At 35.6% G+C, this 26,303-nt stretch overlaps 2 protein-coding genes across 19 annotated transcripts in view; one reads left to right on the forward strand and one right to left on the reverse strand.

Annotated features, from left to right (window-relative positions):
• The window catches only part of GIN1 (gypsy retrotransposon integrase 1), a 32,330-nt gene extending 22,606 nt beyond the window's left edge, over positions 1-9,724 (reverse strand). For both annotated transcript variants that reach the window (XM_023212241.3, XM_023212240.3), the window contains exon 1: positions 9,562-9,724. The gene's annotated coding sequence lies outside the window, so the exon portion shown is untranslated. The remainder of the gene's footprint in view (positions 1-9,561) is intronic.
• Positions 9,636-26,303, forward strand: part of PPIP5K2 (diphosphoinositol pentakisphosphate kinase 2) — a 77,053-nt gene continuing 60,385 nt past the window's right edge. For 15 of the 17 annotated variants that reach the window (XM_023212221.3, XM_023212226.3, XM_023212229.3 and 12 more), the window contains exons 1-5: positions 9,636-9,986; positions 14,782-15,173; positions 18,950-19,145; positions 22,203-22,293; positions 23,535-23,620. In XM_023212221.3, coding sequence (XP_023067989.1) covers positions 15,060-15,173; positions 18,950-19,145; positions 22,203-22,293; positions 23,535-23,620 — 487 coding nt within the window. In that variant the 5' untranslated portion in view covers positions 9,636-9,986; positions 14,782-15,059. The remainder of the gene's footprint in view (positions 9,987-14,781; positions 15,174-18,949; positions 19,146-22,202; positions 22,294-23,534; positions 23,621-26,303) is intronic. The other 2 variants (XM_023212224.3, XM_023212234.3) reach the window with 2 other exon arrangements.

The following is a 26,303-nucleotide window of genomic DNA, read 5'->3' on the forward strand; positions in this document are numbered from 1 at the left end:
AATTAAAAACCAAAGACAACACCAAGTGTTGGTGCAGACAGGTAGCAACAGGAACTTCATACATTGTGGGAGGAAAAAATGTTGCAACCACTTTGGAAAACTGAGTTTCTTCTAAAGCTAAACACAAATTCACCCTAAAGGCTTGGCAATTCTAAGTTTATATTCCAGTGCAATGAGTCTATGACTATCAAAATATGTGTACAAAAATGGTCATAAATATTTTATAGTCATAATAGCCACTACATGGAAACAGTAAAAGTATCAAGAAGTTTTACCACATATATACTCTTTTCTGGTCCTGTAGCCACTTCCATTGCTACCAAGTTTCATGTTGCTCTAGGTCAGTGCTTTTCAAACCATCTGTGGTGAAACACTAGTGGTATCCTACTGCCCTCCAATCTGCCACGTAAGACCTCTTGATACCTTTACTTTCCATGTCATCCTCACTATACTCTCTCCTCTGCCAGGATTCCATGGCAAACTTTTACTTCCTAATCAATTTTCAATTCATGAAGCCTTGTGTGATTTCAAGTTGGGAATATAGAACCCGTTTGTCTACCCATCCATTTGCCTGCCTGTCATTCTAGCTCTGCATTAATCATCTTCAACTCTCAAAAAAAACAAAAAAAAAAGAAACCAAAATCATTTTTAGTTTGTGTCCTCTATTTTCATCTCTATACTACACTGATATGCGTTCTTTCAAGTTTAAGGGACAGAAACCTGTCCCTTCTCAGTTTAGATGAAATCAATATACAGACTATACATATTGTAAAATTAATAATATACTATATATAACCTCCTGTTATAGTTTTCCCTTAATAGTTTTTGTAACTATTAATGTCCCAAATCATCTAAGCAATCTAAAAGAAAATCTAGAAATATCCCATCCTAGCCAGCTGGGAGCATGATATCTGTAGGAAGATGAGGTTTATAAAAGGAAGATAAAAATTGTGTATTTCCTCCCTTTTAGAGACCAGTAAAGGTTGCAAAAACTCCTGAAGGGCCTTAAAAAGAAAAGGGGAGAAGCTTCTTCAGGCCTGTAAAAGCCCACAGAAGGAAAAAACCAAACTCTCACACCTTAGAGGAAGTACAGGCCCCAAAACACAGAGGGATGTGGGTAACTGGAACTGGTAGAAAACAAACTAGCCATTGGAAAAAAAAAAAAAAATATGAGTCTGCGTAATACACAGTAGCTTCTGTATTTTGCTCTTATATTAAAAACCTCAGGGGTTCCAAGTTCCTACCATCTCTTGTCTTCCTCCCCCTACCCATTTACCTCCTGGAGAGACCAGAAAATTTTTCTATCTAATGGAAGATGAAGTCTTCAGTATATTAAGTCTATGCCATTAGGACACTATTGTTTTTTCTATTTATAACGAATATATAAAAACTCCTCAGAAAAGGTCTATTTACTGAAATTAACTTCTCTGCTTTGAAATCTTTCACTTTTCAATAACTAAAAATAGATCGAAATAGAGAAATTTGCTCTCCTCAGAGTAAACCTATAGTACACAGGGACAAGGAGAAAAGGAAACCACTACAAAAATCTTTGGAGACTGAGCGCTTTAAGGTTTTTGGTTTGTTTTTTTCTTACCAAAGTAGTGGGAGAAGACTAACATATATCTATGTTAGGGAGAGGGACATAAAAATCACTGGGAGAAGACATAAAAACCATAAATTTCCTACAGATTTTCATATTTCACAAATGCTTTCACAAGTATATTATTTTCATTTTTATATGGGTGAGGTGTCTTGGCTCGACAACAGAACTAAGACTTAAAGGCGTGGTTATTTGTCTGACATAGTCACCTTGAAACTTACTTAGACTATTCCTAGCATATTTTTATCTTCCAAATGATTTACTTGACAGAGTGGACACTATAAGACTGCCTCTGGGCATTATCTTCTACTTAGTGGCTAAGGTCTAGACTATTTAGCCTACCCTCTACAACCTGGCAGGACATAACACAGCTTCTTCTCTCACTAGTTTCCTTTGTATACCCATGGCCATAACTTCAACCATTCTCTATACCTTGGTTTATATCATTTCCCCCTAAATGGTATATCCTTCCACCTGATTAAGCCTTACCTATCTTTCGAAATCAAGCTCTAGCACCTCAATGAAGCAAGCGTTCCATGATCTCTGAATCTAAAGTGATCTTGACCTCTCCTAATCTTCTTTGTGCCTACTGTAGAACTTCCAAGTTTTACCCTTTTTAATAGTTTTTTGCCTGTTCATCCATATAACCTTGAATTTGCTCAGTTACTGAGCTCTAAAACCCTTATATATACTAGATGACACTAATGCAAAGTTAAATAAGATGAAATCCCTGTCCTCACAGAGCTTTCGTCATGAGAGGAAAAGAGGAGTAAATCAGCATTTATATAGTTTAGAGTGGTGTTATAACAGATGTATGCGAAGAGTACTATCAAAACAGATGTGCAGAGACCCAGATCCACCTGGAGAAGGAGGAAAAGCATTGATTGTGGATGAGGTAGAACCTTGAACTTAATTCCATTGCTACTACCTTACTTCACACTCACCTTCTATCTGACCTTGCCTCCTCTGTCTCTAATATAGTCCTTGTCCTCACTGCAGTCACAGAGGTCAAACTAAAACACAAATCTTATCAAAATATTCACTTAACTTGAAATATGCTTTTTGCCATTCCTGATTGTCTTAGTCCATTTGGGAGGCTATAACAAATATACCATAAACTGGATGGCTTATCAACAGAAATTTCTTTCTCACAGTTCTGGAGGCTAGGAAGTACAAGATCAAGATGCCAGCAAATTTAGTGTCTACTAAGGGTTCACTTTCTTATGGGCAGCTGTCTTCTCACTGCAACTTCACATGAGGGAAGGGGGAAGGGGTTTCTCTCAGACTCTTTAAAATATAGGCACTAATCCCATTAATGAGAGCTCTGACCCATGATCAAGTCACCTCTCCAAAGTTCTACCTCTTTTTTTTTTTAGACAGAGTTGCGCTCTGTCACCCAGACTGGAGTGCAGTGGCATGATCTCAGCTTACTGTAACCTCTGCCTCCCCGGCTCAAGCAAATTTCGTTCCATAGCCTCTCGAGTAGCTGGGACTATAGGTGCATGCCACCATGTCCAGCTAATTTTTATATTTTTAGTAGAGATGAGGTTTCACTATGTAGGCCAGGCTGCTCTTGAACTCCTGACCTCAAGTGATCCACCCATCTCAGCCTCCCAAAGTGCTGGGATTACAGGTGTGAGTTACCGCGCCCAGCCCCAAAGTCCAGTCTCTTAATACCATCAACTTGGTGGTTAGGATTTCAACACATGAATTTTGGGAGAATACAACCATTAAGACCATGACACTAATGATATCTAAATACCTCTGCCATTATGCAAAGCTTTATAAGATATGGTTCTTTATCAGTCTCTCCATGTTTTTCTCTTGGCATTCTCAATTCAAAAAATAACCACAATTCTTCAACTATCCCATGCAGTGTGTTCATACCTTTTCATTGATACTTTTGCCTGGAATGAAGTTTATTGCTATTTCTCCAGCCCCTAATCATCTTTCAAAACTCCGGCTAGGTGTCATTTCCTACAGAGTGTCTTCTAACCACTCCAACTTGGAATAACTTAACATTTTAAGAATGAGTTGGAGTTACAAGATTAGATTTCTATTCTATAAAGTGTATTGTACACCAATATGGAATAGAGATTGGGGTAGAGACAGGAATACCTGTACCAGTCAGCTAGGAAACTACTGTACAATTAAAGCAAGAAATGAGGAAATTCTGAGCCAAAGCAGTGCCAGTATAGATGGATAGATACATTATATAAGAACTGTGACTGACTAGATGTGTGGAACAAATGCAAAGAAGAATCTGGGATCACTCTGTCTGAAGCTCTGGCTTAGGGAGAAAGATGACAATATTAAGCAGGTTGTTCTTCATAGATAAACTCGGCATGTAAAAAGTAGGTGAAGTTAAGGCAATGGAAGAAGGATCAGATGGAAAGTGTACAGAGTAGGAAGTGCAGTGGACATATCCTTATCCTTCAGTGTTCACATTAATGAGTTCACTCATCCATGAATCCTTTCTGACCACATCTCCAATCTCAGGGAGAATTGTGCACACCTTCCTTGGTACATTCACAGTAATATGTATCAGCTTTTATCATAAAATCTGAAACACTCTATTGAATATATTAGCTGATATGTCTCTCTCCTAAATATATTGTAAACCTTTAGGGACATGAGAATAGCCAGAGACATAGGAAAAAAGCAGGAAGAGGTTCTGGTAATAGGAGTCTGGCAAATACAGAGTTCTTAGAAGCAGACAGAGAGGCTAAGTGATATAAGAACCATAATGTAGCTAGTGGTTTTGGCAACAGTATACAGTATAGTTATAGTATAGCAGGGCGGTTGGCAACCAGACTGAAATGACACAAGGAATGAATGGAAAGTCAGAAAGTGGATTTAGAAACTTGAGCTTAGCTATAAAGGCAAGGAGCTACAAGACAGTTGCTAGAGACAGATGTAAGGTTCATTCATTGATCTAAGAAATGTTACTGAGTAACTGCTATGTGCCAGTTACAATGTTGGAGACAGGATAATAAACAAGATGTAGATTCTCCTGACTTTCATTGAGTTTACATTCTAGTGGGGTTAAAATTTTTGACAGCCCTGTTAATAGCCACATCACCCACAACAGCCAAATGATGGAAGCAACCTAAGTGTCCATCAATGGCTGAATGGATAAACAAAATATGGTGTATTTATTCACACACTTTTAAAAGGAAGGAGATTCTGACACATGTTACCACATGGATGAATCCTGAGGACGTTAAGCTAAGTGAAATGAACGAGCAACCAAAAGATAAATACTGTATGATTCCACCTATATGAGGTACTCAGAGTAGTCAAAGACATACAGACAGAAAGAATAATGATGGTTGCATAGAACAGAGTACCCTCTGTGTACTCCTCTCTCTGGAGGAGAGAATGGAAGAGTTATTGTTTAACTGGTCAAGAGTTTCAGTTATACAAAATGAAAAGAGTTCTTGAGATGGATGGTGGTAACAGTTGTAAAACCATGTGAATGTACTTAATGCCACTGAACTGTACACTTAAAAATGGTTAAGATGGTAAATTTCATGTTATGTGTGATTTACTACAATTACAACAATTTTTTTTTTTAAAACAAGATTTTTCTGCTTTCAACAAAGGAATAACCCAAAAAGTTTAATGCTAACGGACGGGCTTCTAGAAAGACCACTGAAAACAGAGGAAAAAATATTATGGTATGACGTTCTTGAGATGGCAGCAGGGGATAACATCCAATTCACAAACAGGGATTCGTCCTGTGATCTCTTCCACTAAAGATATAGTGAATATAATCGTGAAGCAAAATTATTTCTTTCTGAAATACCACTAAACATTCCCATATAGGCTTCTGATTAGAATGCAGAAAGCTGGAGTAACGCCCCCTCTACCTCTGAGAAAAAGTGGGACAAGATGCCAATTTTCTCCAAATTGATCTATAGATTCAATGCAGTCCCAGTCAGGAACCCTCAAGCTCTTTTGCAGAAACTGACAGGCTGATTCTAAAATTGATATGGAAAGCTAAAGGACTCAGAATAATTAAAACAACTTTGAGAAATGAATACAGTTGAAGAATTTCACATTATTTGGTTTCAGGACTTTCTATACTGCTATGGTAATGAAAACTGTGTTATAATGGCAAAATGACAGCCTTAAATCTATGGTACAGAATAGTGCCAGAAACAGCCGCTCAGTTATGGTAAACTGATTTTTAACAAAGGTGCCAAGGTAATTCAATGAAGAAAGGATAATCTTTTCAACAAATGCTGTAACAATTAAACATGCTTTGAAAAAAGATGAACCTCAACTCATACCTCACCATGTTATGTAAAAATTACTTCATGATGGGTCACAGATCTAAACGTACAACTTAAAACTATACAACTTCTAGAAAACAACAAAAATTCTTTGTGAGCTTAGGTTGGGTAATGGCTTCCTAGATAGCAAAAAAAGCACCTATGCATAAAGAAAAAATTAAAATTTGTATTCTTTAAAGAACTGCCAAAAAAAAAAAAAAAAGAGAAAAATAACACTGGGATAAAATATTTGCAATACGTATATATATGATAAATAACTTTTATCTAGAAGTTATAAAGAACTCTCAAAGCTTAACAAGAAAACAAACAACCCAATTTAAAACCTGGAAATACAGACACTTCACCAAAGAGATATGGTTAGCAAATAAATACATGAAAAAATGCTCATCAACAGACAATGAAAAAATGTAAATTAAAACTACAATAAGACATAACTACACACTAACTACAACAAAAACAAAACAAAACCTAACAATACTAGGTACTACCAAGGATACTCTTGCTGGTGATAATAGAAAATGATGTAAACATGTTGGAAAACAGTTTGGCAATTTCTTATAAAATTAAACATCAATTTACCATATGGTCCAGCAATACCAATCTTAGATACTAACTCTAAAGAAAATATATACACCTAAAAACCTGTAAGTGAAAGTTTCTAGAAGTTTTATTCCTAACAGCCAAAACCTGAAAACAAATGTTCATCAAGTGGTGAATGGATAAACAAATTAGAGTAGATCCACATACGGAATACTATTAAGCATTGATAAGGAACAAACTACAAATAGACCTAACAATATGAATAAATCTCAAAAATCATTATGCTAAGTGAAATAAGCCAGACACAAACGGCTATATATTATATATTTCTGTTTATATGACATCTGGAAAAGCCAAAAGTATAGGAAGAGGAAATAATTTTAAAAAATTAAAAATTTTAAAAACAATTGCCAATGCAAATGCACCACATAAGAATGTTTTGGTCGAGGATGGACTGCCTACTGGTCCGATAAGATGATAGCGGAGCATATATAGAACCTGATATAGGGCATTTGATATTAGCACTAGAGATCAAGCAAGAGAAATCAATGATACCCAATAATGTGCAGGGACTTTTTTTTTTATATGAAGAAAAAAATATATATATATGCACACACACACACACACACATACCATCTAGGTTCATGTAGGTAGTCTGTATTCATGCATTGCTGAAACTGCCTAACAAAGCATTTCTCAGAATTTATTCCCATTGCTAAGTGACTCACGACTACAGCTGCAAATAGTTATGCAGTATTTTACTACAATAATCCTCACAATACTCCATGGAGTTGGTATTAGTTTTATATCCATTTTACAGGTAAGAAAATGGGGGTCCAGAGATTGTCCAATTTACTAAAGGTAATAAAGTGAGTACACGCGCTGACATTTGTAACTTGGTGTCTCTTACTTTAAATTTTATGGTTTGCCCTGCTGCTATACTAATAAGTCAATTAACTTGTCATCCTTAGCTTTTATAATACTTGATTCAGGCCTCTGTTACACAAATTTTAAAGTGATTTTTGTAATCAATAAGTTTGATTATAAATGAGGAATGGAAATAGCTTATTAATTTTTTATGTTTACATTGTTTAACATAATGTTCAGAACACAGTGGACACTAAAGTATTTGTGAATGAATAAAGAATGACTTGCATTTCCTGAAAGGAGAATTAAAAATTATAGCAAATATTCCAAAGGTAACTTATTTCACTTTTGAAAACATTATAGTTCACTTTCAAGAACATGGCACTATAAGTAAACTGGGTCTAAGAAGGTATAGACTTAAGCCTTAATATCCATGTTTGGAAGAGGACATAATATCTTTTCCTTTTTTGCAATTATGAGGATGAAAATAATGGACTTAAAAGTCCTTTGTATATGGTAAAGTAATATATAATTATTATCATATCTAAGTATTATCATCCATATCAGGCTGTTTAAAGTAACAGAGAAGCCTTTCTTTTCTCAAAATCTTCATCTACATGAAAAAATATTTTATAATATCTTTCCTTTCATTAATGGTGTTAATGCTTTATAGCAATGTTTATAAAGCTTCAGTGCTAAGAAGAAAATCAGAAGACTCAGGAGTTGTATTCTTTTATAACGATATTACAGTCCAATGCAGTTCACAAACTGCTGGTTCTTGAGGTAGAGAGGCAGATGACAAGAGAAAAAGAAAATGTGTAAGAAAGAAAACTCAGTTCACAGAAAGCATAGCCCTTGAAGTAGTTTAAAGTTTTACTGCTAATAATTGGTATTCATACACAAAAGTAACGTAAAAGAAACAGTTTTTGTTTTTGTTCTTTCAAAGCCCATACATACACTACTTGGTCCCTAGAAACAACGTATTTGAAAAGTAGTTAATATGAGAAAATGGCTGGAAACTGTAATATTCGGGACAAATATAAATATCTTCTTATTAAGTGGTTTCAACTATATGAAGAAAGACTGTCCTGGGACTTCTTTGGATATGCTCATATTTTCAAGAGTTTCTCTTAAAATCATTACTTATGTACTTAAACGTGTAGGAATAAGAAAAAATGAAAGTGGTTGATTACAACTTGTAGTTTTGCATGAGGAATGTCAGGGTCATATTTGGTTAAGCTTTATACACTTTGTCCCCTCCATAACATCAAATAAAATCAACTCATTGCTTAATTCCTTTGATAATTTTATGTTTGTGTTCAATAAAGTAAGGCAGTTAGGTATTACGTCAAGATTAGGACTTAACTGTTTCACCAAGGTTTAAAAACAAAGCTACCAATTTAAGCCCCTAAAAGGTTGAAATACCCGCTAGTTCCATCTTAAAATCTACAATTTTCAATCAACACGTTAACTTGGATCGGAATTCTGACATTTGAATTATTCTATTTTAAGCTCCAAAAAATGGACACGCACAATTTCATGCAACGTCAAGGAGTTGTAAATTTAAATACATTTCTCTGTAATCTGGCTCACTTCAGAGTACAAATTCATTTAACAAAAAAATGCCTTCATCGCCATACGCATTCACAGGAAGCCACATGGGATAAATGCATTTCCACTTTAAAAAGTATCTACTTTGGTTCAGAAATGCCCATTTAAGAAAAACCTACACTGAGATAAAGTGGACATTTTTCTTTTAAAACTACGTGACAGGATTCCCTCTTGACCTCACGTTTCTCCCCGCCACGTATTTAAATTTGGGGCAAAATTTCTGATTAAATGACTGATCAAAGTAATGGGGAGAATTCTTCAATGCCGGCCAAAAGCGCTCGGAGTTTCAAACGCTGTGAGGGAGCGTTTCCTAAGCTTTGGGTGACTTGTTAACGGAATCTTAAGGGCAAGGTCCAACCACACTTAGAATCAGCAGGAAAATGACCATTTGGTAAAACTCAATTACACCCAGTAGGCACCTCCCCAGGCCCGAAACGGCACTCGCCCTTTCTGCTCAGCTAGCGCGGGACATCGCAACGCCCAAGGCCCTCCCGTCTCAACGGCGCCTGCGCAAAATCTCCCCACAGACTCAATTAAACCCTTCTTTAGGCTGGTCGAGGCTAATGGTTTTGAAATTACTGTCGGGTTAAGCCTCACTTTAAAAAACAGGTAGGTATGACAGAGCACACCAGAACGACCACTCACCGAGGTGGTCCTAAATTCAAACGACAGATTTAAGCTTCCTCTCGTGATTTATCTGGCACTGCCGGAAGCGGAACTACCCAGGTCCTTTAGAGCCTAGTCCTTTTGGGAGCCTTGGAACCACGGTCAGAAAGGTTAGGACGGATCGTTTGGCTCTTGCCGGAAATCGTTCCGCCCGGTGAGGTTTCGGCGTGAGACCCGAGAAGGGCGGGGAAGAGGCGTGACGGAGATTTCTGAGGTGTAGTAGCCTGAGGTGCCCCTGTGTGGCCCTATAGCTGTTACTGAAGGAAGTAGCCTACGTCCACGCCTACAACTGAAGTAACTTGACGAACACCTCACCCCTGCCTCCGGGATGAAAGTGGGTAACCTAGACCTGAATGGGCTTGACCATCTCACAACTGCTCGCGTGACGACCGCATTCGTGGCAGGTGAGGGCCCCAAAACTGGAGGAGAACCGGAGATGCGGAACCTGATCATGCCAGGGTTGAGGCGGCTGCTGGGCTTCTGTTTTGTCTCCTGTGCCCTGCAGAGCCTAAACACGCGCTCCACCGAGGGGCATGTGCTGCAGCGAATGACAGGCTGGGCGTGGAGTGACAGTACAGCTTTGAGGGTCCTTTCGCGCCTTGATTTCTCCTCCTGCTCCTCCATGGCTTCCCTTTTTCATTTCTTGGGTTTGATACGCCAGAAATTGAAGCTCAGCTAAAAGGGAACTGTCGAGCTTCTACCCCACGCTGTTCCTGGCTCCACCGAAGTGATCAGCCTCGAGTTATGGCACTGCTGTGCGTAGAGGTGGCTTTTAAAAAATTTTTCTTCTTTAGTCCTTATCCCTCTCTCTCAACCCTACACCCACTTTAACAGAACAAAAGCCTCGTGTGTTGCAGCCTTTCATAGTAAGGACCGAGGCCGCAGGTCACTGCCGCACTTAATCATTTGGAGGGCGTTGCAGCCTTCCGCGCCTTGAAGGAGAAAGGGCCGGGGTGGTGATCCCTGGATCTCATTCACGAGGTTCTTGACCTCTTCCTGGGAGTCTGCGACTCTTGGAGTCCTTTGGGTAGTAGGTGTCTTGCTGGAAGGCTTAACTATGGAAGTGGGAAGCGTAGCTGACCTTAGCACATAAAATCCTCGCTCTGCACTGGGACAGGATTTTGTTTTGCTATTGTGAATTCTTTAATGAAATAGCTAATTTTTTTTTGTCTTAGATAGATAAAATAATGATAGTTGCCATTAACTGAGTCTTATGTGTGCCGAGTGCTTTACATATTTTGTGTCATTCGTTCCTCTCAACAATTCCAGGAGATATGTTAGATTATTATCACCATTTTACAGAGTTAGAAATTGAGGCTTTGAGCAGTCAAGCAACTTGCCCTAGTAAACAGTTGTAAGTAAACGTTTGAATCTGTGTTAAAAACCAGATCTGTCTGCCTTCAAAATCTGTATTCTATTGTCCCGTCCTGTTCTTCCTTGATTTCAATTTCTTCACTAACATTTTCAGTGTCGGAAAGTATTCATTCATTTAAAAAAAATTGGTGTACCTACTTATATGTCTGACAAAAGTTAGACATGATCTCTGTCTTTATGTAGCATTGTGATGCAGAATTAAGTAGTGCAGAACTCAGAATACTGTACTTACTGCAGCACAGGTTTATTTAAAGCAAATGACTAAACGTACGTGCAGAAAATTTTAAAATCAAACATTGCTGTTTTAAATTGTAAATTCATATAACTTTCAGAGTAGTTGTTGTGAGGGTATTAAACTGAACAATTGGTAGAACATCTGTTGATTACCCAAATAAGTGCTGTGAACCAAGTTAAGTAGCGGAAATATATAGATTAGGTCCTCATTCTCTAAAAGCTCCCATACAACCACAATATAGACAGTGTTATGGACTATTAATTTTCTCATGTGGAAAAGGAATTGTGTTTATGTAGGAAGATGTTCTTATTTTTAGGAGATGCATACAGAAGTACTTAGAGTTGAAGTGTGTTGATACCTAGTACTTTCAAATGGTACAGCAAGTGTATGTGTGTGTGTGTGTATAAATAGCAAATATGGCAAAATGTTGGCAATCGTTAAGTATAATGGTGGGCATATGGATGATTAATAAACTGTTCTTTCAACTTTCGTGAATATTTGTCATTTTTCATAATAAAAAGTTGGGGAGGAAAAAACCCAACTCTGATAGAAACAGATAAGTGAAAAGATAGATCCAAAATGCTGCGGAACATAGAAAATGGGAGAGGGTTTTTACGTATATTTAGGGCCTATCAGAAGTGTGATAGTTCTCAGGAAAACCTTCATTGAAGACCTTCCAGTTGGTTTTTGAATGGGGCATAGGAACTTTCAAGGAGAGCAGTGAATTCCAGCCAGAAGGAAATGCAGGTTCAGCAAAAAGGTATTAAATGAACGTTTGAAGAATGAAAAAAAAAAAATCAACGTGAAGGTTGTGTGGAACTTGGAATGGGCTTTTTTTGTATAATCTTATAAATGAACCAGATTGCCTTTGCCAGCCTGCAGAAGCTTATTTATTCCCTATTACATGGATGTACTATTAGTGCCCTGGAAAGGAGACACAATTTATAACAGTGTTTCCATTGGAAAATGCTTTTGGAATTTCAGGAAAACTGGTTATGTGTTTGAGTTCAGGCTGAGCAGCAGGAGCAGCAGGAGCAGGGGTTCCTATTTCCTCTGATTTTGAGAGCAGAGATTTACTAGTTCATGATTGGGCTCCTGAGGGAACCCATGGAAAGGGTTGGAATGATGGCTTGGAAATATTAAGTTCAGGTAAGGGGGATCTGAATACTAGGTGGGACTGATGGATGATCCAGGGTGTTATTTTGAGGATCAGGTAGCTCTGGCTGTGACCAGTAAAGGTCTGAAAGAGAAGAATGATTATCCCAGGCAGTAGTGTTCATGATAGTCTCAAGCAGTGTGGTAAGACTAGAAAAGATGTAAAGAGGTCTCCAACAACAACAGTGGCAAAGGGAGTTTCTGTGACTCATTAGACAAGAGGTAAGTAGATACATTCTAAATTGAGTTATTTATATTTGTTCCTTGCCAATTAAATTTGTTAGTAAACTGTCTTAACAACATTTAACAAGATATTAAACAACTAACATTTACTGAGTGCTTAATATGTGCTATTTGCTGTGGCATCTGTATTGTAATTTAATTGTCAAAACAATATATGAAATTTATAATCCCATTTTACAGATGATGACTAGAGAGTTTCAATAACTTGACTAAGGACACAGAGCTGAGCAACTTTCAGAAAAAGTTTTCAAACCCAGTTTTGAGTCTAGAGCAATTGTTCTCATAGTGTGATTCCAAGACGAGCAACATCAGCATCACCTTGGACCTTTTGGAAAGGCAAAATATTGGGCCCCACCCCCAGAGTTTTGAGTTTAGTGTTTTAACAAGTCCCTACAGGTGATTCCATTGCATTCTAATGTTTGAGAACTACTCATTTCAGATTCTTTTAGATTTATATGTTAGAGTCAGTAGGGAGTTTGGTTTATAGGAGTATTTATGGAAACTATGGTTTATTGTTTAATATACGCCAAGCACTTATGCTATCTCACTTAGTCTTTACAGGGTTACAGGTGTTACTGTTCTCCCTTTTTTATAGACTAATAGCAACTAGCATAAGTCACTAGCTACGAAGTGACAGATTAAAACAGATGTACCTGACTCCAGAACATTCCCCTTCCACTATCGAAATATTTGAGCTCTTTTTAGATGGAAAGAGTAAAAAACTTAAAAGAAACCAAGAGATATTTGCCATTTGATAGAAAACAGAACTGAGATCAACTTATCCACCAACATCAAATTTTACAGCAACTGGAAACTTTTTTTTTTTCAGTAGACATTTTTTACATGTTAAACAATGCAGAGGAATAGAACAAAAGGCATTGATTTATAAAGTAAATTATTTCTACTTTTATTTTTAAATTGCAAATTATTTTAAATGTAACACTGTAATTTAAAGATGGTTAAAGTGAAGGCTGACTGGGTAAATTGATTTTAATGTCTACTGAGAGGTCACCAGTTATACTGGAATTAGGTCTTTAGGAATAGAACTTTTGGAGTTATGCTTTTAATTCTACCTAGCATATTGTTTGACTTTTAAGAATATTTGATTGATTAATTTCTTTTACTACCAGTAATCAAATGAAGCATTTGTTATGTAGTTTCATCTTGGTATATAATTAATTTTAATATGACCAGGAAACAAGTAATGTAAACAACTATAGTAAGGAATATTTTGAGATGATACTGCTCTTATATGATAGTTCATATTTATTTATTTATTTATTTATTTATTTATTTATTTATTTATTTATTTATTTGAGACAGAGTCTTTCTCTGTTATTCAAGCTGGAGTATAGTGGCACAGTCATAGCTCACTGCAGCCTCAAACTGTTGGGCTTAAGCGATCCTCCCACCTCAGCCTCCCAAGTAGCTAGGATTACAGGTGCAAGCTATGATAGTTCTTTAACTGATACTCATGGATGCCTGATTATGTGGAAGAGTTTGAATGTCAGTGGATCACATAAAATTGCTTGCAGAATTTAGTGCACATGTACTTTCTTTTTTTCTGGGGAGAAGATCCATAGATTTTATTAGATTTGTTAAAGAGTTTTCGACTTCAACACGTTTAAGAGCTGCTATTAAATGAAATCTTGTTCTGATTCTAATCTTTTTTTGTTCATTTATGTATGAGACCAGAATATAGAATTGTTATGTTCCCTAAAATACCTGTTTACAGACAGCTTTTACAAATTGACTTAATGTAATTTCAGATTAATATTTGTCAGTGGTTTTTAAAGCTGCATTCCATTTGTCTGTTCTTTTCCATTGCATTCAGATATTTCATAACTGTGCTAACAAATTTAGCTTTAATATAATTTTGTTATAATTTGAGTAATTTTCTCTTAATTGGTTTAGATATTTTGGGATGAAGAATTTAATGTGTAGTAGTCTTTTTGTTAATTCATATGTTTGTCAAGTTGCTAAGATGTATACTACTGAGGATCAGTTTTAGTTTCTTAATTTTTCGTTTTTATTAGTTATAAGTAATTTTCTTATGGGAGAAATTGTATATTCATTTTGACAATATACATCAAGTTATTGGTGCTGATTTTACAAGAGTCATTAAAAATTATTTTTTACAGGAATGTTTTTGGAGTGCACCTCCCAAAATTGGTTTTTTCATTACATTTTAGGTAAGAAGATTGCTGTATCAACTCAAGAAAGCAGTAGCCTCACTGTCTTTGTATTTTGAATTGCAACAACTTTGATATCAACAATGAAGCAATGATATCTAAGAACAAAAGAGTATTTGCCAACAGTCATAATTTCAAGTGATTGTATAAGCAGAAACAAGCTGTCACAGACCTGTGTGTCAGCTAATATATGGAGAATGCTTTCTTCTGATGCTATTTACTTAGAAGCAGTTCTAATATAAATCATTTCAATTATATCTACATCAAATAAAATAAAAATGAGTGAAGCCCCCAGATTCTTCGTTGGACCAGAAGATACAGAAATAAATCCTGGAAATTATCGACATTTCTTCCACCATGCAGATGAGGATGATGAGGAAGAAGATGATTCTGTAAGTTGTTTGTTTTTTCTTTGGTGAGAGAAGACCAATACAGTATAGGCTTTTTACTAATCACTGTTAATGTGAATTAATCTTAAGATTCTTTTTATTGGAAAATTTTTAAACTGAAAAAGTATATTTTGTTTCATGACTGATGTTGTTGAATCTATGATGAATCAATAAATACAGTTATGGGTCAAACCTTTATGTTATTTAATGATGCCTATTTTAGTTTCTTTCAGTGATACACATAGTGTAACTCAGTGTTAGGTAAAAAAAAGTAGCAAAGAGAAACAGTAATCTGGGCCATAAATCCAAAAGCTTTCTTGTATGTAGAAATACATAACAAATAATTGATGATAAGTAGAAGGAAATAATTTTAAAGGTTATTTAAAGAAGAAGGATTACTTAACTAGATTCATTAAGCTTATGTTACCAATGTGAGTTCTGGTTGAACTGAAGATACTCATATTTATTAACTTCAGAAGTCTGAAAACTGAGTAGCTAAAAGGGTAGGCTACCTAAAGTATCTATGTGTTTGTGTGTGTATCTAAAGCTTGTTCTCTTTCTGATGTAATGTTCTATCCATACTGGATCTTAGGAATGATATACATTTATTATACTCATTTTGCTATAGTTACATTAGACCAATATTTTTCTTACTCATCATTTAATTTTTTAAGTAGAGACTACTTTACTGTGAATACTGATTTAAAATACCTACAGTATGTGTTTGTTTTTCATATATTTCTAATTGGAAAGAGAATTTAGTTTTAGGAGAAAAACCTGTTCTATTTTGTAAAAATAGTAAAACCAAAAATAGTGATTAGATGACTCTTTAAGCCCCTTTTTATAATAACAGTATCTTTCACAGTGGAGTTACACATATTTGAAATGCAAACTCTACTGTTAGCTCATTTCAAACCTTCAATGCGCAGCACCTTTGCTACCTCCTGCCCCTGAAAAACTAGATTTTCAGGCAGGCTTCTCTTACCAGCTCAAACTTTTCTTCATCTGAAGTTTTATCTAGAAGTCCTATAAGTCAAACATGAAAGCAGAGCATCTCTGGCTCACTTAAACTAGAAAGCACTGTTGACTCAGCCTCTACTACCTTTATCCCCTTTTTCTAGAGTTCTTCTGAATATAGTGTAAACACCACTGGCAGATCAAAGCCAGTCTTCTTACATGTAAAAGCTTTTATGTCTCATCTATATCTACATCCATACCTCTCTCCCATTCTTTCGACCTTCTGTGTTTTAGTAACATCAACATTTTTATTTCCACGTATTTATTGTCATACCATGCATCTTTGCTATTGTATGTACTCTTTCACCTTTCTGAAATGACCTTATTTTGGAATACCTTGTGAATTATTTTTCATTCTTCCAAACCCTCCTCAGATTTCACATCATTCACTCTTTCCACTCTCCTTGCTTTTTTTTCATCACAGATTGGAATACTTCTTCCTCATTACTGTGTCTTTACATTGGTGTATATACAGTTGTCCCTCAATATCCATGAAGGATTGGTTCTAGAACTCCCTGTGGATACCAAAATCTGCCGATGCTGAAGTTATTTTTATAAAATTGTGTGATATTTACATGTAAGCCGCATCTACCCATATGTTTTAAATCATCTCTAAATTACTTTAATACAATATAAATATGTAAATAGTTGTTACACTGTATTGCTTAGGGAATAATGAAAAGAAATATCATCTGTATATGTTCGGTACAGATGCTTTTTCCCCCCCAAATATCTTCAATACATGATTAATTGAATCCATGGATGTGAAACCCATAGATATGGAGGGCCAACTGTACTTCTATTCCATGTATCACAATGTATTTTATTACTACTGTGTTCCCTGTTAGACTCAAAGTACTTTGAGTACAGGTACGTCTGTATATCTAATCTTCAGCACATCGTATGGTGCACTATTATCATTTTACAGAAGCTTGATTTAGTTTATTTGATCTATAGCTTTATATTTATAAAATGATTTATTCCAGATCATTCTTCTGTTTTTAAGATTTCTGTCCCATTTTTAGACTTCAAAGATATGAATATAGTTTTTTTAGACATTCAACCTAACAAAATACCTCAGATCAGTTTAAAAAATTATCTTCATGACTTTAAGGTTTTACCTAACAGAGAACCTCTGTTATTGTGTCTTAAGAATGTAAGTTTATTTATACATTTTAAACTTGAATGGTTCCTATTCATCTTAGCCATTGAGCAGATACTCATTAAATTGATTTGTAATACGTAAGACTTAATATGTTAGCATTTAAAAAAATTGTAAAGCAATTTGAAATGTTAGGTTAGAGTACATTTGTTGTGTGGGGAAATCTACTTTAGGAACATTATAATGAACTGTATCAAAACTTTTGATCAGGAAAGCATTGAATAAGGTCTTATATAAAAGTGGATGGTCAGAGGGATAAATACAGAAGATTCCAGGAAGGTTAGCATTTATAATCTATTTGATTTACCAGTCAACTGTAGTACAATTTGAACTCTACATTTCATGAGTTTGAGAAGACCATACAGAAATATGGTTCTAGGCATAAAAAAAGAACAATTTAGACTGGGCGTGGTAGCTCATACCTGTAATTTCAGCAGTTTGGGAGGCTGAGGTAGGCAAATCACAAGGTCAGGAGATCGAGACCATCCTGGCTAACACGATGAAACCCCATATCTACTAAAAATATGAAAAAAAAAAAAACTAGCCGGGTGTGGCAGTGCACACCTGTAGTCCCAGGTCCTCGGGAGACGGAGGCAGGTGAATTACTTGAACCCGGGAGGCGGAGGTTGCAGTGAGCTGAGATCACGCCACTGTACTCCAGCCTGGGTGACGGAGCCAGACTTCGTCTCAAAAAAAAAAAAAATTAATTAATTAATTCTGATGTTATCCAATTTTATTTTTAGATATATTAAGAAAAAGCCCAGTAAAGCACTTTCAAACCTAGATTATAACGTTGTGTGAAATATATAAAGTATCATGGAAGAAAGAAGAATTGAAATGAGAAACTGAAGACAGCTTTTGTATATTTGATAAAACTCTCAAGCACTTACATGCAAAGATCACCAAATGAATCTTGAGTAATTTTATAAATCTAGGAGCTACTCATAAATTAGTTTCTATATCCTGCTTTTTAAGTTTTAGACTGAATCGTGGCCTTCGAGCTGTTATGAGGATGCCAGAGATCAGTAACCCCAACAAATAGGAGTATTGACTATGAAGACAGGAGGGGCAAAGAGATTTGACACCTCTGTTGGCAGTGTGGCTTTCTTTAAAATTTTCTTCCAGGTTGTCATTGGTGACCAACTAATATTCAAGTGCAAACTACAATAATAGTTTAATACTGTATAGCTTTGTAGTCAGGACTATGTCTTATTTTAGGCAAGAGAATTCTTTATCTTTCTACATAGAGTAGATGGGTTTTGACTGTTACTATACTTTACTGGTATGAGGAGGATAAATAAATGCTAGAGGTAGTTAAAGAGGGGGTACTTTTTTAGTTTTAAATTTCATTGAAAATAGCAACAATATTTGTTCTGAAAGTGTTTTTGTTTTTAAATTTTTTTCCAGACCTTTGTAGAAAACTCTTTTTTAAGTGTTTGTTATAACAATCATATAATTTTTAAAAATTCCTTTGTTTGTTAATGTGTCCGTTTTATTGATTGATCACATGCCTTATCTACTTTTGGAAAACAAATGAAGATAGCTGTACTTTGGAGTTCATGTAAAGTTAACCCGATTTTTTGTTTCATTTTTGTTTTAGCCACCAGAAAGGCAGATTGTGGTTGGAATATGTTCCATGGCAAAGAAATCCAAATCCAAACCAATGAAGGAAATTCTTGAACGGATCTCCTTATTTAAATATATCACAGTAGTAGTATTTGAAGAGGAGGTTATTTTGAATGAACCAGTGGAAAACTGGCCTTTATGTGATTGTCTTATTTCTTTCCATTCTAAAGGTATTAAGGGGAGTGGGGGAGAAACTCCTTTATCCTCTCTGAGTATAAAACTAATACATATTAATTGTAGACTATGAGATAAAACAAAAATAAACTTTCACCCACTTTCATGGACAGGTGCTATTAACATTTTGATATATTTCTTTCCAGTGTATGTCTTCTCTGTGTATTTTCTTTTAATTTAGTGTCATAGTGTATGTGTAATTTTATATTTAACCTTTTTCACTATTATATCAAGCAGTTTTTTCCCCCACCATATCATTCTTAGATAATGTGGTTTTTAATAGTGGCATAGCATATCATTGTGTGGATATACCATAACATATTTAAATTTATCTAAAATCCTAATATTTGGACAGTTTCCAGTTTTCACTATTAAAAATAAGGTTGTGTGAGCTCTTGTTTGCATCTGTAAGTTTCTTAGGACAAGTTCTTGAATTATTTAATACTTTAAGTCCCTTTCTATGCTGTATAGAACAAGATCTATCATTTTCCATATACATATTCATACTTCATTTTTAAGAACTTAATAATTTGAGATATTTAGATATTCCTTGCTATATTTTATTAATCAAACTGAAATATCAATTCAGCTTAAGTATTATGTCATTGTAAAGTCCACTAATCAAATTATTGCTGAGGGTACATCTGAAAATTCATAGCCTAAGAATCTGTGAATTAAGTGATTTTCCCACTATTAATTGAAAAGATATGCTCTCGGTTGTAAATGTATTCATTTTAATCATCTCTTGTTACCAAAATATGTTGTCCTGAGCTATGTTAAAGTCTTACTTCAGCAGGAAGAAGATGGAGCATGGTTGTGCTACCATAGCCTAAATTCATGTTCATTATTTCATAGAGAAGTCAAGACGCTGATCTTTAAAGACTCAGGCTGCTCATTTTAGAGAACCTTAAAATTTCTTCCTCCTTGAAAGTAAAGCATTCTTCCCTTACCCTCACATGGTTCTACCTATTAATGCTATATCTGCCTGTAAAAACTAGGTGCTATAGCTAATGTCATATTCCACATACCATCTCTTGGTAGGGAAAAAGTTTCTCTTTAACAAAACCAAAAGCAGGAAACAGTGTAGGTGTTTTCTGTTTGCTAAATTCTGTAAGGAGGCTTCAAATCATAGACATCGAGACATCTTTACAAGCAGTGAATTCTGAGAGTCTTTACAAAACTTGCAGGATTTATGATTTGTGGCTAAGTGATTCTTGATATAAGGTATCTCTATTTAAATTTTGAAAACTAAGAGGAGTTTAGGAATAAATCTGGTTTAACTGGCCACAGCTTTTTGTTTTGTTTTATTTTCAGCATGTTTTAATACTTTTTCTCTTTATCCTGGTAGTGCTGTAAAATATAGTCTCTTCACCGGTATACTTAGTATTATGTAGTTGAATACTAAAGTTATGTATGCTTGCTGATTTTTATCCTTTTCCATAGATATTTCTTAAAATATTGCCTCTTAAGGAATAATAACAATAACATTTATTGAGCACTTACTATGTCAGGTACTGTGCTTAGTGCCTTATATCCACACTATTATTAATTCCTCAAACTCTACTAGGTAAGACTGGTATAATACTCTTTTATGCTGGTACCAGAGGCTTAGAGACATTAAATAAATTTGCCCAAGGTCACATAGCTAGTGAAAGATGGAACCAGGATTTGAACGCTGGTTTATGTCTTTAACTGTTACGGTATACAACTAATGATGTGTATTGATGGATAAAATTGGAGACTTTGTGTCAATTTTTTTTCCCCCTGGAGAGAGGGTCTTGCTCTGTCAACCAGGCTGGAGTACAGTGGTAAAGTCATAGCTCCCTGTAACCTCAAACTCTTGGGCTCAAGTGATCCTCCCACCTCAGCCTCCTGAATAGATAGAACTACAGGTTGCGCCACTACCCTCAGCTGATTCTTTTGAATTTTTTGTAGAAATGGGATCTTGCTATGTTGCCCAGGCTGGTGAATTCCTGGCCTCAAGCACTCCTCCCAACTCAGCCTCCCAAAGTACTGGGACAGGCAAGAGCCACTGTACCTGGCATTAATGCCAATATAGAGAATAAAATATCATCATAAGATTTTTTTAGATTTTGGGGGAGGGGACCTGTTCTTAACTATATCTACTATTTGATTTGTTTTCATTGTAATTAGTACTTTTACCAGTCTACAAGTTTTAGGAAGTTAATTTCTAATATTTTAATGTTGACCGAGCAATAGCATGATTCTGCTCATATATTTTGAGCATATATGTCATATATGAATTAATTTTTGCTTGTATAGCTATTTTTTTTTTTTTTTTTTGAGACAGAGCCTTGCTCTCTTGCCCAGGCTGGAGTACAAGGGCACAATCTCCACTCACTGCAACCTCCGTCTCCTGGGTTCGAGTGATTCTTCTGCTTCAGCCTCCCAAGTATCTGGGATTACAGGTGCATGCCACCACACCTGGCTGATTTTTTGTAATTTTAGTAGAGATGGGGTTTCACCATGTTGGCCAGGCTGGTCTCAAACTCCTGACCTCAGGTGATCCACCTGCCTCGGCCTCCCAAAGTGCTGGGATTACGGGCGTGCACCACCACTCCTGGCCCACTGTTTTTAAAGGTACATAAGTTCTTTGGATATCGGCTAATTTATATGTGTAGGCATCAAAATATCTAAGAGAAAAGAAGAGATGTTGAATATATTTTTAAAAAATCACCAGGTGATTCTGATACACCCATGCTATTTATATATAGATTTCTCTTTGTGTATGAGGTGAATTTTACCTTATTTCAGGTGACTGACTAGTCAGACCTTGACTCACATGTCAGTGCTCCAAATTTGGTTATATAACCACTGGTTTGCTGTGCCTTAACAATCAAATTAGGAAAAAATAAGATTTAATATATAAGTTAAATCAAGGTTTATGTATATATTATTCCATACCTTTTATAGAAGGCAGTTATGTGTTAATGGAATTAATCTTTTATGGGAGGTGGCATCAATTCAAATTAATAAAGTATAGATGCTTATCTTGAGATTATACAGAATATGTTAATAATATGTATTCTTAGGATTTCCACTGGACAAAGCGGTTGCCTATGCAAAACTCAGGAATCCATTTGTAATCAATGACTTGAATATGCAGTATCTCATACAAGATAGGTGAGTGGTGAAGTTGGCTGAATTAAGGGAAGGAAAATTAATTTAGTACCTACTCTACGCTGACATGGCATCAGGTGTTTTTGCATTATTAATTCATTGTACTTTCAAAATACTCAGAAAGAGTTGTTGATTACCTAATTTTACAGATGAGGAATCTTGATAATTAGGAAGATTGATTAATCTACCCAAAGTCACAAGTAGTTCCCCAAGTAGTAGGACAGACTTAACCGAGATTGTTTAACAATTTCCAGAGCCTGCTAAACCATTGAAAGTTATGAGCACTTTTTCTGTCATGAGACTGATGATGAAATTAGGACTTTACTCATTATAACTAGATTTTTTAAATGGTAAAGTATACCTATTTTGAAAAATATTATACTGTATATTTTAGCATTCATTGAACAGGTAAAAAGCATGGATTTCTAATACATTATAAAATATGAGTGTATTTATGTATTTCATTCAATCGATGTTTCACTCCTATAGCTATTATAATCTCACCAGCATTCTATTTTCTAGTGTTACCATTACAATATGAGATTATATATACGAAAATGCTTTGTAAATATGAGACCCTATGGTTTTTTCACTCTGCTATTTTTTTCTATTCTTCCAGAGAGTAACAATTATTAATATCTAAAATTTAAAACATTTTCTCTAGCTTTACATATTAATTCATATATATGTATTTATATATATACAGCTATAGCTATAGAAATATATGTTTTAAAAGGTTTGAAAAGTAAAAGCATACTGAAAGCCATTTAATCTTGTCACTATATCTATCATATTTTTTCCTATAGAAAGCAATACATACACACAATCACATTTTACCAAATTAGAATCACTTTTCTCTAGTAAACTGTGAACATTTCTCCATGTCATTAAATACTATTTGAGCATAAGGTTTTTAATGCTTAGGTAATGTTCTATCATTGTGATATATCAATTTCATTCAGCCATTTTTAAAATACATTTATGTTCTCAGTTTTAATAATTAGTATCCTAATAAGCTAGAAAAGAATTGTGCATAAATTTTTGTTCTTATTGCTGAATATTTCCTCAGAATACCTTTTTTCAATATTTGAAATGACATTTGTTTATTTGAAAAATAAAAAGGATTGATATATATACCCTTTTTATTTGTAGAACAGTAATAATGTCTTTTAAGAAAACTACAATAATCTATTCATTGTGAAATGGAGCAATAAAACAATAAGGATGTTTTCCTTTTTCTTCAGGAGAGAAGTATATAGTATTCTTCAAGCTGAAGGTATTTTACTTCCTCGTTATGCAATTTTGAACCGTGACCCAAATAATCCTAAAGGTAAGAGTAAGAGATTTTAGGTAAGCTTCCTTTGCCGCTTGACATACTTTTGGGCCACATTCTTACAATAATTAACTGGAAGGAATTTAAAGAATTCATAGTATTCTATTCCATTTTAAAAAATAATCTAGGCCAGGCGTGGTGGTTCACGCCTGTAATCCCAGCACTTTGGGGGGCTGAGGCAGGAGGATTACGAGGTCAGTAGATCGAGGCCATCCTGGCTAACACAGTGAAACCCCGTCTCTACTAAAAATACAAAAAATTAGCCAGGCTCGATGGTCGGCGCCTGTGGTCCCAGCTACTTGGGAGGCTGAGGCAGGAGAATGGCGTGAACCCGGGAGGCGGAGCTTACCGTGAGCCTGGATTGCGCCACTGGGCTCCAGCCTGGGCGGCAGAGCGAGACTCCGTCTCAAAAAAAATCTAAACAGCCAAACATACTCAATTAAAAGGTGACACTGAGTTTAAAGGCTAACTAATAATTTAGGAATTATTTATCCTTCTCTTCTTTGGCCTACCTTTCACATATCTCTAAGAACCATGAGTTAGAATTTTGAAATTACATACGAGTGAATTTTTATTGATTAAGGGTGAACAAGTGATTTATCTATGACTATTGAATTAAGTATTAGAAACTTCATGCTACAATGCCAAAAACTAACTACTGGCCAAGAATTTGGAAATACAATTGGCCCTGGAACAGCATGGGTTTGAACTCTTGCCAGTCTGCTTGTTCACGGAATAAACATGAATTGAAAATACTGGATTCGTGGGTCCCACATTTACTGATAGCCGACTTTTCATTTACATGGATTCTGCAGAGCCAACTTTGTGACTTGAGTATGTGAAGATTTTGGTATACGAGGGGGTTCCTGGAACCAGTCACCGCTTATAACAAGGGGCAACAGTACTTCTAAGTATTTATTAGTATTTTAAAGCACTGTTTGCTCCATTTTTTCTGGTTATCTAAAACATAGCATGGAAGCTATACCTAACTTAGTCTGAAGGCAAGATATATGTTTGTCTTAAGTGTTAACATTCTGTTCACACTTATTATTGTGGGGGAATTTTGATGAATTTATCATACCTTGAACCATCTTTAATTAAAAACTAGAGGGGGGCGCAGAACAAGATGGCCGAATATACCCTCCAATGATTGTTCCACTCCCCACAGGAACACCAAATTATAAACTAGCAATGCAAGGAAGCACCTTCATAAGAACCGAAAAATTAGTCTACCAAGGTAGTGCCTCTGTGAACATGTCGGCTAGAGTTGTAGCATTCCTGGGCTTAGGGCGCCCCCTAGTGGTAATACAGCTGCAGTGACCTCAGGCTTCAATCGTAACACTTATGTCTTTTTTGAATATGTGGAAAGCTTTCTCAAGAAGGATGGGCACAAAGAAGCCCAAACGGTGAAGACTGAAATAAATATCTAACTTGTAAATACCGAGACATCAGTGAATGTCTACAAGCATCAAGAACATCCAGAAAAATGTGACCTCACCAAACAAACTAAATAAGGTACCAGTTACCAATCCTGGAGTGATGTAGATATGTAGATATTCAGACAGAGAATTCAAAATAGCTGTCTTGAGGAAGCTCAAGAACTGCAAGGTAACATGGAGAATGAATCAGAATTGTATCATGAGAAATTAACAAAGAGATTGAAATAATTCAAAACCATCAAGCCAAAATTCTGGAACTGAAAAATTCGGTTGACACACAGAAATATACATCAAAGCCTCTCAACAGCAAAGTGGATCAAGTAGAAGAATTAGTGAGCTTGAAGATCGGCTATGTGAAAATACATAGCCAGAGGAGAAAGAGAGGAAAAGAATGAAACACACCTACAGGACTAAAGAGACCTGAGAGGAGTCTGAACAAACTTCTCAGGTAGCACTTTTCATCTTTTTGGCCCACTCCTTTCTTCATTTTTCTTTGACAACTTTGGAACCTATGTAGTTAATAAGGGGAAGGGAAAATGTTTATATATATATATATATATATATATATATCTTAAAAATAGCCTCAAAGGGACAAATCCAATAATTAGTGCTCTTAAAGAGAACATGGAGAGATCATGGTAGAAAGTTTATAGAAAGAAACAATTAACAACTTTCCAAACCTAAAGAAAGATATGAATATCCATAGGTCATAGAAGAATATGAAGATTTAACCCAAATAAGACATATATTAATCAAACTCTCAAAAGTCAAGGATAAACAAAGATCCTTAAAGCACCCAGAGAATAGATGTATATGACATTTAAAGAAGCTCTGATACACCTGGCAGCTGACATCTAAGCAGAAATTTTATAGGCTAGGAGAGAGTGTGATGGCATTCAAAGTATTGAAGGAAAAAAAACTTCGAACCTAGAATATTCTATTCAGCAAAATTATCCTTCAAACATGAAGACATAATAGATTTTACTAAACAAAAGCTGAGGGATTCATGAATTACCAATATCCTGGAATTTCCTATCCTTATAGGATAGGATAGGAAAAAGATCTTACAGGGTCTCTAAGGAAATGTTTTACAGGAAATGCTAAAAGGAGTTCATCAATCTGATAGAAAAATACATTAACAATTAGAAATCATCTGGGCCAGGCGCAGTGGCTCATGCCTGTAATCCCAGCACTTTGGGAGGCTGAGGCTGGTAGATCACGAGGTCAGAAGATCGAGACCA

Source organism: Piliocolobus tephrosceles, chromosome 4 (assembly GCF_002776525.5).
Source record: "Piliocolobus tephrosceles isolate RC106 chromosome 4, ASM277652v3, whole genome shotgun sequence".
NCBI lineage: Eukaryota > Metazoa > Chordata > Mammalia > Primates > Cercopithecidae > Piliocolobus > Piliocolobus tephrosceles.